Below are 10,492 nucleotides of genomic sequence, written 5' to 3'. Positions count from 1 at the left end.
TGAGTTTTAGCCTCAGAGGAAATGTGTGTCTGTGTGATAACCTTTTCTAAATCTGTATCTGTATCTTAATAAGATGTTTTATCATGATTGCATCATATTCATCAAAGCTGTCACATAATCTGCTTCTTACACTTAGATGTTTATTAAAAAACAACTTTCCCTCCCAGGTGTCTTTCTGTGTCAGTGGTCAGAGCAAAGGTGCAGCTCATTCAGCCTCAGTGTCCTGCTTTAACATTGCATTGACTGGCATTCCTGATGTATATTTAAACTCTCCACTTATTTGTTTACACTTTTAATTTGATGTACACTTATAACCTTTAAATTATTATTTAAAATAAGATCACTTGCCTAGAGATATTTCCATTACATGGCAGCAGAAGCCGTATAGTTGCTGTATAGACAGCTTAGACATAGGTAGATTTATGATGTAACATGTGGTAGGAAGTATAGTGGTTTGAAAGTGAGTGGTACTCCACCAAAGATAGATGGGGGCCAGATCTGTTTGCAAAGATCTATGTGTTAAGTCACAAGCTTAGATAGAGTTGGACAGAGCAAAACTTCCTCTTAGCAACCACAGTTCCTGATACTACTTGCAAATTGAGTATTTTACCAAGTTATTATGAAACAAAATGTGAAAATGAAGAAATTGTGATTTCTTTTCATCATCTGTGAATATATTGGACAGAAAATGTTTTTCACAATACAATCTAATTGATTGGCTGTACTTGAAGCTTAAAGAGTCCAAAACAAGTTATTTATTTTTTTAAACACTGGATTTATTCAGAGGTTTTTTTTGTAAAATATTCTCAGCGAATAATTTTCAAGAGTCACAGCTCCAGCATTTGCAAGCGTAGTTTGGAATGTACACCCAAATAAATCAGTGGGCAGGTATGTATTTGTGTTTCAAAAGGGGTAGAATACAATGCAGTATCTGCCATCAGCTGGTACAAACTCAGCACTAAGCACTGCCCAGAGAAAACAAAAACACAACAACAGAAAACATGCTACTTTGCTGAAATACGTCGACGCTGGCCTTAAGTCAACGCTGAAAACACACTTCCTTCCTCCCTTTAGGTTAAAAAAAAAAATATTCTAGATTACAAGAAGTGAAAGTTTAATCAAATCCTTTTCCATGGTTGTTTAAAGAAAGGAAGAAAGAGGAATGAGGACAAATTCAAATATGTTCAAACAGGACAATATCCTGGTTGATAGATAAGTTAATATGTAAGGAGGCAATCTACAGTTGCATTGGTGTGGTTTGGCTGCACCACAGCATATGTTGCAGTACAAAAGGAAGTGCCCTCTTGCAATATCTTGTCTTTCAAAAGCAAAAAAAAAAAAAGTCACAAAAGCATCTTAGGCAGGAGTGTGACCTGAGAATGAGACAACTCAAGGATTACTCAGATTTGTGTAAAGAGGGACCAGAAGGCACATTGTTCCTTTTTGGATCCATTTACTGGGAGGCCACATGGTTTCACAACACTAACAAAAACCTATCTGTGAAATCACTGCAGCCCTCCTTGTTCTCATTCTATGGGCTACAGGCCTTTAGAGGAATGATTTGGCATAAGATTGAGGATGTAGCAGGGAAGAGCTAAGGGTCAGGTCTGCAAGGGAGTCAAATATCCATGAGGGGTTGTGGAGATGAACAGCTTGTTGCAGCTTGCAAGCTGTTCTTGCCCAAAACTCAAGGGTTATATTATCATATCCCTCAACCTAGGCTCAAGAGGTTCACAAATTATTAAGTGGTTGATTACCGCAAATGCTGCCCAGACAGGAGCTAAGGTGTCAAGTGGAAAAAGAAATTCCCATTACTCTATTCATCATTTGCATGAAATTACCCTAATTGGACATTTGCGCACCATGCAACTGGAGTACAACATGTTGCCAAGAGTTTAGAAACAAAGAGAGAGAAGTAGTGACTATGTCAAGAGATAATACAGTCATAGTATTGATAACAAAATAAGAAATATGAGATAGTAAAATTTCCCAAGGGTGATTACACTGTCCACCAGCTTTGTCCTTTTGGTGGAAGACCAAATGTTTCTGCATTGAGTGTCTGTGCCTTCTCTCCTGTCCCGTGGTGTTCAGTCTCTCTCACTCTCATCTGTCCAGCCAATCCTGTTTTAGTTCTTGGAAAGCTCTTTGGATAGCCAGTCAAGTCCTTCATACAACCCAGTGCCCTGGGTGGCACAAGTTGACTCAATGTGCCACTGTGGAGTCAGAGATTACAAGGTTGGTTAGGAGACTATGAATAAAGATGTGTATACGTGTAAAGAAGTGAAATTTACAGCAGGAGCAGGGATCAGGTTTCTATACAGATTGCTTACAGTTTTGTTGCGGAGAGCATGTAGGCCGAGTTTGTCTGTGAGTTCGCTGACTGATAAGGCATTGGGGAGATCCTGTTTGTTGGCAAACACCAGCAAAACGGCGTCTTTCAATTCGTCCTCGAGCAACTAGAGGGAGAGAAAATAGAGATTAGGGCATTAGCGGTTAGACTTATGTCATTTACATTGACATAATACTGCCGTACTCATCTGACATTATGGAGGTTTCTTAAAATCACAAGAAGCCTAATTAATATTCCTAAAGTAAAACATCAACTGTATACAGCAATTCTAGAAACTTTAGTTTTGAGATATTCAGGAGATTTGGGGCTCTAATAAACTAACTAGATTTGCCTATATTGCCTATGAAAAAATGGCCATGATGTCCATCTCTCCTGCTAGCCAATAGTACTTCTGGCATCATTTTTTATGCATGAAATATAGTGATTATCCAGGACAAAAATTTCAATGTTAAAAAAAAGAAAAAAAAGAAAATCTAAATCTGAAACCAATGAGGTTAACCATGCAATCCACAAACAAGAAGATCCTGTTACCAAGTGTGTACATTTCAGCTGACCTATATACAGATCTCTGCAGTTTGAAGGACTGTCATTCAACACACAAGAACAACAACAACACAGAAAGTCCTGCTGTTGTGACTAGTGTAGGAGGATCATTCCACATTTAGGAGGGACACAAACAATCACACTATTTGTTATGATTTATCCCTATCACAATATGAGACAGCATGTCAGAACCATCTTATCCTCTGACAGAGCCACAATGCACACTAATAATGCATTACTCCCAACTGAGCTGAACATTTTAAATACCTACCATCTTTGAAAGCTCTTCTGCAGACTCTGCCACTCTTTCTCGGTCATTACTGTCCACTACAAAGATGAGGCCCTAGATGGGACAAACAGTCAAGCGGTTAGAGTTACCTTTTTCTGAATTCAATTTAGCAACTCAATGAGTATACACAAAAAAACAAAAACACTACTGATTACTGCAGATTTAATAGATTTTCAAATATTTGGAGAAGTTAAGATTGGATTAAATGTGATGTGAATGTGGAATGGAAACTTAATATGTCCATATTAAGATACCAAAGCAATCTTAACAAAAAAAAAGGTCCTGGTAGTTTCAAAGAGAATTTTTTTTTTTTTTTTTAACGAGCAAAATATTCATCACTTGTTGACGAACACATACATGAGCACATCTTGGTAAGATTCTGTGGCTGTGTTGGCACAACTCCAGTCAACTGAGTGTAGGTGTTACAGTGCAACATTCAATATGAGAGCTACATACAACTAATGCATCTATCAGACACTGTAATTACACACTCCCTTGTCACACTCGTACCTGTGTGTTCTGGAAGTAATGTCTCCAGAGGGGTCTGATCTTGTCCTGACCGCCCACGTCCCATACAGTGAAACTGATATTCTTGTATTCTACTGTCTCCACATTGAAACCTGTATAAAGAGGAAGATAAGGGAGAAATCATGATAATATCCATACATGGCACAGGTTAAACAAAGATGCACTTTAAAGTAAATGTGTTGCTTACCGATGGTTGGGATGGTGGTTACAATTTCACCTAGCTTCAGTTTGTACAAGATCGTTGTTTTTCCGGCAGCATCCAGCCCAACTACAGGGAAGTAAGGTGAGGTCATAATCAGTATTTGCATTGTATCAGGTGAGGGCACCAGACACATATACAGTAACAACATCTACATCCACATTACATAACAAGCCTGTTCCTATAGGCCTAATCATCACACAGCAGTGGCCATGTAATAACATTTGACTGCACATACAGAAACATCTGTAATCCCCTGAGCCATTTTCATTATTTAGTGTGGAGGAGGACACATATCTCAATTACTAAATATGGCCTTGACAGTAATAAGTTTTTTTTTTTTTTTCATTTTTCATTGAGAATATATTACACCCTTTGTGGCCGGAAATGGAGCTGAAAATTAAGCAACACAATGACATCTGACTCTCTAACGTCATAAGGACTTGGGCAATAAAACCTCCCTTGTATATAATTAGGAGTAAACGGCTTTTTCCTCAAAGAAGTTAGTGTGAATAAATTCGGATGCACATATTCTATAAACCCCTTGCTAACGCCAGCTAAGTGTTTTTAGAAAAGATATTGTTTGGCAAATTCCAGTATTCTTTAAATGAAGCCGTTCAGGATACAGTCGTCGCTGACAAATTTAATTGCCAAACTTCCTTTAAAAACAACACACCCGAGTCCTAAACAGTAACACCTGGTGGAGAAGCTAGCGTCATCTTTTTACAAACAGGGATTTATTGAAAGGGTCTTATTTGAGTTTTCTTCCCGCATCTGTCACGATGTTATACTTAAAAAATAAAAAATAAAAACCCCACTGCCATGACGAGCCCGTCAAGAACGAGCTGTCTCCTCGTTTAGCTCGGAGCTAAAGCTAAAAAACCGAGACACTGGCCAACGCGAGCCAAACAAAGCTTTTTACTCACCCATCAAAATCCTCATTTGTTTTTTGCCAAAGAGTCGGCCGAAGATCGACGAGATGGTGAGCCCCATGACTGACCGAGGGGGTTTCAATCTGTGGAAATGGCACTGATGTTAACGACAGCAGAGGCGAAGTGTGACAATTTCACACTGGTCCGGTTTGCTCTGATTCAGGACGACTGCCACGTCCGGGCCAACGTGGAATCCACGACGTCATCACTTTGAACCAACTTTATCGACACATTTGTGAACACCCGAACACAGCGGCTGTATGAGTCAGGGGTGTGCTTTTGTAGTGTCTTTTCTCCTCGCGCACATATTTTAGCTCCTTTATTCATACAGATAATCCTGGAGCACTATTTTGCAGGCTAAATACTTCAACATAATAGAAAAAGACAAAAGACGTGTTTTAATCTCAAGATATCAAACGCAAGGCGGATTCCTACCATCAGATGTCGCTATAATATCAACGTTGTCATATGGAAAATACACCCGTAGTGTGATTATATTGGTTTCTAAACCGCCTTGGTGTGTCTTAAGGCGGTTTGTATCTTTGGTGTGATGAACCTATGTATGCAGGACGAAAATGAAAAAAAATAATAGCCTAGTTGAAAAAAGAAACTAATAAATACCAAAATGTAAATTTTGTAAAATTATTTGTGCAATTTATATTATTATTATTATTATTATTATTTAATTATAGAAATTGTTAGGAAAGCAGGACATGTGAGGGCATAGACTACATGTTTGTGAGGAGGATAATAATTCAAACAGCACTGAGGAATTTCCAATTTTCATCTCACTGTTTTCTTTGCCCCCTCAACTGTCATAACATCTTAAAAGAATGATGGTGAGACAACACATTTCCCTATGATTCTTCTTGGGGCTTCCCACTGAACAGTACTGACATGACTACACACCCACAACAGGTGGAGTCAAACAGCATGTGACAAGGTGCAGATGCTTATAGAGGCGTGCTTTGATAAGAAAACTTCATTTTCACAAAGGTCTGTTATGGAGACAGGTAATATAGCTGCTCATAAACAGAGTGTGTGAAGTGTGGATTGACTTTTTATTTGATGGCTTCCATAGAGCTCAACGGTACACTGGATAGAGCTCAGGTTGGTTTTACACTTAATACTTTCCATTATAATACAGAGCAAAATAGAAATAGGTTTTTGTATGAAAACCTTTAGGCGGGAAATTACTGCGGTTCATCTCTGAACAGATTCTTGTATTCTGTTTTTCAGATTAATGCTCTATCTGATGTCTACTTGGTGTTTCTGACTCCCAGGTAATATGCTTCCTCATACTTTTTTAGTCTCGTGCATGAATTGTTTTACAAATTATACAGTTGGTTCATTTCATTAAATCTGCCAAACCAGTAAGGTAGCATGTGGCACGAGGCATGATGAGCCTCTATGTTTTCTTTGTTGCATGTTTCAAGTCTATTTAGGTCATTGCTGTCTGTGTTGCTTCCTGAAATTCAAATGTAGCCTATGTCATTGAATTGGAGGTCGCTAATGCAAACTTTAACTCCCTTCAATGAACATAGTTAATCATGTATCTTTCTTGCTTTGTGATGAAGGAAGCAAAACAGTAAAAGGGAAAACAAACTAGTGGAGGAGAAAATGAACTCTGTACTTTCCGTTTGTTTCTACAAAGGCCAAGAGGCGGATAAATATTTAACGTGCACTATTTTACGAGAGTTATGTCTTTTTTATTCATGCAGAGGTCACGTGTGTCTGAAGTTTATTTTCAAAATGTGTAATCTACTGAGTTGTCCAATAAACCAATCCTTGGCTCAGCTTTGTGATCCTCGTTCCTTGTAAAATCTTACGCACATGTTCAACAATGTGTGTGTGTTATGTGATATGATTGTACTGTCTGCCATTCACATATTTCTGATTATCTGCAGTGTGATTGGGAGTTTTTCTGTCCTGGTGGTTTCCATAGTGAAATGGAGGCATCTACAACAACAGGTGAGTCAAGTTGTTTGTAAAGCTTCACACTGAAAAGCTTCTTTTTGATATAGTTTATTGATTTGTTGGAAGTACTTTGGCACAGAGCGACTCAGTCTACTGTGGCTTAAAAGGCTGCGGAAAATGTATTGATTTTTGTGTGTTTGTGTGCAGGTGCATCTCCTGGTGCAGCTCGCCCTCGCAGACCTTCTGGCTGCTCTGATCCTGATGTTCACCAGTGTCATGAACAAAATTGAAACCATCGACCATCGTGTACTCATCTGTCAGTACTGCCTGCCACTGTCACTGGTGAGTGACTGAGCTCTTAAATACATGTTTTAAATGTATACAAATTTACAAGATGAATTCCTCTAAACTATAACAGGAAAGTAATAATAAAAAGGGGGAGGCTTGCCTTACAAACATTCACTGTCACATCATCCCAACAGTAAAATGAGTCAAACCCTTAAATTCGTTATAAAGCAAAATGGTGAGCTGGATCTTGTTGTCAGTTTTTAAAAATCTTTTATTATTTCCTGACACAGCATGTTTCAAGTTTTAATTACTATTTTGTGTAAACATTATGATTCACAAGTTTTATATTGTCTGCCACGTGTGATTTGCAGAGACAGCAGTACTCTGAAGCAGAGTGGATATTTTACAGAGAAAAGAATGTAATGTCGTGTTATGCAACTTCATTCAGTTCAGGATGTGGATTTGTTTCAAAATGTAGATATGGAAACTATTTAGCCTTTATTAAAAGTTCAATATTTAAAAATAACTGTGTCCGTTCACATTTCTGAACTGAATGACCTGAAAGTCAGTTCAAACCTGAGATGAATAATTTCCAAGATGTGGTTTTCAGTCGATACTGTAGTGAAGTTGGTATAAATTGAGATATTTGATAATGATAATAACCCATAATAAGAAATAATAGATCATAGATTTTGAGCAAAACCTTTTATTAGCATTTTTACAACGTGACGTGAGTAATAAAAATGTCCCCATGAAGAATCATAAAAAATGTTCCTATAAAAACAAAGAGCAGTCGTCTGAACTTGTTGGAGTATTGATCTCTAACCTCATGAAGGAACTGATTTTCGATTTTCAGAGTAGGATCCCTCCCTGTGAGGAGTTATATTTGAATGATAATTGTCTCAGCTTCATTATTGTCACATTTGATTTCATTATATATTCTTTATGTGTTTGTGTTCTTTTCTATTCCAGACATTTTACTTTGTTTCATTTCTGCTGGTGGTGATTTACGCATGGAAATCGAAAAATGTAATCCGAGGATGGAGATCAGGGGACGAGGGTGGACAGGTGAGTCGTCAACTGCATTGGTATAGATTATCGTTTGTCCAGAGAGGAGTCAGGATGGATTCAATCATCTCTCTCTCACTATGTCTTTGATTACAGAGTCATTGTAGAAGGCAAATGGTAGCTATACCTCTATACGCCCTGGCGTGGTGAGTTGTTTCACTTATTTTAAACACTGTAATCCACTCATGAAACTACCTTTATGCAATTTAACTCTGTCTCTCTCTCTTTCATAGGTTGATCCCCATTGCAATGTACTTAGCATATATCTTAACCCCCTTCTTAAAACTTGCTTTGGTGATCCCAAGCACCGACAGGTCAGCGAATGGGGATGTCCAAAATGAGAGCATGTACTGCAACAGGTGAGCCCACAACCTTCAAAGATGAACTACTTTCAAGGTCACTTCTTTTAAAGAAGTTACAGAAGTGAAATAGGTCTGTTCCCCTGTGTTTCTGACCTTTTTGATTGTTCTTTTTTCTCAGTTGTATTTTGTTCTTGCATGTCTGGAGGGACGCTTGCTCAGACTCTGTGAGTATAAAACTCTTTAATGACACACTTTTATCCACTTGCTTTTAGCTTCAGGCTTTGTTTTCATTTCTGTTGTTTTACTTCAAATATTCTGCAATTTGTATTGTAGTTTATTGTGTTTATTATATTGTATATGTCATTTTTTGTCAATATACAATATGTGTATGTCCTAATGTGTTTGTTTTTTTTACTAGGAAAAACTCCATGATACTTTCATCAGAATTTTTCTTATCCTCGTTGTTGTACCAGTGATGCTGTATTGCTCTGTAAGTAAGCAATTAACTTGTCTAGTCTCAAGAGGACATTTGACATTCTTATTTGCAGTTTTGTTCATTTTCATTATTTTGTGATACAATGTAAAGGTTTGGGAAGTGTACTTACATATGCATAAGAAGATTGTAATCTTTTTTTTCCTTTCTTGTGTTAGGCAATGTACTACAATGTGGGAAAATGGTATGAAAGACATCATCATCCAAATCTTTTTCCAGTGGAAGGAGATGGACGCTCAAGAAGGAAATTCAAAAGAATGATTTCCACAGCAAGAAATATGGTGATGGTTATCCTATTCTGTTGGACACCAGGTATGGACACATACTTAATGGTAATGTAATTTGTTTCATTGGCTTTGACTCACTATCAGACTCATATTCTACGTTTCCTCCCCCAGCTCTTATGCTAATTCTGATGTCCACCCTCATGATAATGACCGACATTGAACAGAAAAGTCTATTTGGCCTCTACGTGATACAGGTAGGCTGCATCTCTGAAAATCAAGACTTCAAATGAGGGGGGAAATTAAGAATTGCACCCAATGTACGTATGTCTGAGTTGTGAGTAAAAAAAGTTTTTTGTGTGTATTTCAGGCTGCCAGTGTGTCCCTGCAAGGTTTCCTGAACAGTATGGTTTACGCTTGGAGACGACCAAACTTCACAGAAGCTGTTCTTGGGGAGAACACGCCCCTGGTGGCACAATACCAACTTCCCTTCTTTGATGAATCGCTGAGGAGTTCATCTTGATTGTTGACTCTGAACACGGCGAGAAAAATTGTTGGCACAACCTGCTGCTGGCCCGAGGAGCATCGACTGTCTGCACACTTCATGACTTCATGACAGTTTAGACTGGAAGATAAAATGCTCTCATCAAAGACTGAAGTCGAAAAGAAATGGAACAAAAAGATGAAGGAAACACAAAGACCCTTAAAATGGGCAATAACAGATGCAGTGCTTTTCATTGCAACTGCTCAGTTGTTCATGTAGTAAACAATGTGATTTGTAATATTTTAAGTAGCATTTTTTTTTGTATAAATGAGACCAAGAAGGCCCAAAATTGTGCAATTGTGTTGTATTTATGTGTTATCAATGTATTGTATATAAAAGATGCCAAAGAGAATTGTAGTGATTACCAGCTGTTTTATTGCTGACTTGTTATTCAACAGTACTTAAACACTCATTGTTAGAACAATGAAAAAAACTGTTGGGGTAGCACACATGCAGTCACCTCTCTGTCACCTCAGAAGCACATGTCACCTGTGATAATATAGAGTTCAATCTGAGGAGCACGAAGCATGACAAGAGAGGGAACACAGTGTCTGGTAAGGTTTGTCATGTCTGGGTCCAACGACAACCGTTAACTTTTCTCATAAAAAATATTGCGTACTTGTGTAACTGAGGTCTTATATAAGAACTCTCAGCTATATGGTCTCTCACATACACACAGGCACAGATATCAGCACATTCTCATGTTGTCTCAAACTCCATGACCATGTTAAAGCATGCATGCTTTTTACTTGAGTGGTCAAACTGTCACTTATCTACTGCACTGTTTTGTGAACGTGATGTGCACAGTTTACCTT

At 38.0% G+C, this 10,492-nt stretch overlaps 2 protein-coding genes across 2 annotated transcripts; one reads left to right on the top strand and one right to left on the bottom strand.

The window, feature by feature from the left end:
• Positions 1-751: 751 nt before the first annotated feature.
• Positions 752-5,011, bottom strand: LOC146985945 (ADP-ribosylation factor 4-like). Its single transcript, XM_085779432.1, has 6 exons — positions 4,836-5,011; positions 3,898-3,978; positions 3,693-3,802; positions 3,165-3,236; positions 2,331-2,456; positions 752-2,213 (listed from the first exon to the last, which is right to left on the bottom strand). Exons 1-6 carry the CDS (start codon positions 4,900-4,902, stop codon positions 2,127-2,129), a joined length of 543 nt encoding a protein of 180 aa, XP_085635558.1. The 5' UTR covers positions 4,903-5,011; the 3' UTR covers positions 752-2,126.
• Positions 5,012-5,757: 746 nt separating this feature from the next.
• LOC146985944 (uncharacterized) lies at positions 5,758-10,287 on the top strand. Its single transcript, XM_085779430.1, has 12 exons — positions 5,758-5,951; positions 6,081-6,124; positions 6,749-6,812; positions 6,966-7,100; positions 8,019-8,114; positions 8,211-8,260; positions 8,348-8,473; positions 8,595-8,640; positions 8,835-8,906; positions 9,068-9,221; positions 9,308-9,390; positions 9,504-10,287. Exons 1-12 carry the CDS (start codon positions 5,910-5,912, stop codon positions 9,654-9,656), a joined length of 1,065 nt encoding a protein of 354 aa, XP_085635556.1. The 5' UTR covers positions 5,758-5,909; the 3' UTR covers positions 9,657-10,287.
• Positions 10,288-10,492: the final 205 nt, after the last annotated feature.

This window comes from Trachurus japonicus, chromosome 6 (genome assembly GCF_045865225.1).
Source record: "Trachurus japonicus isolate A0001 chromosome 6, Traja_1.0".
Classification (NCBI taxonomy): domain Eukaryota; kingdom Metazoa; phylum Chordata; class Actinopteri; order Carangiformes; family Carangidae; genus Trachurus; species Trachurus japonicus.
Note: the sequence above shows the minus strand (reverse complement) of the source record. Positions and strands in the feature narration are given on the sequence as shown.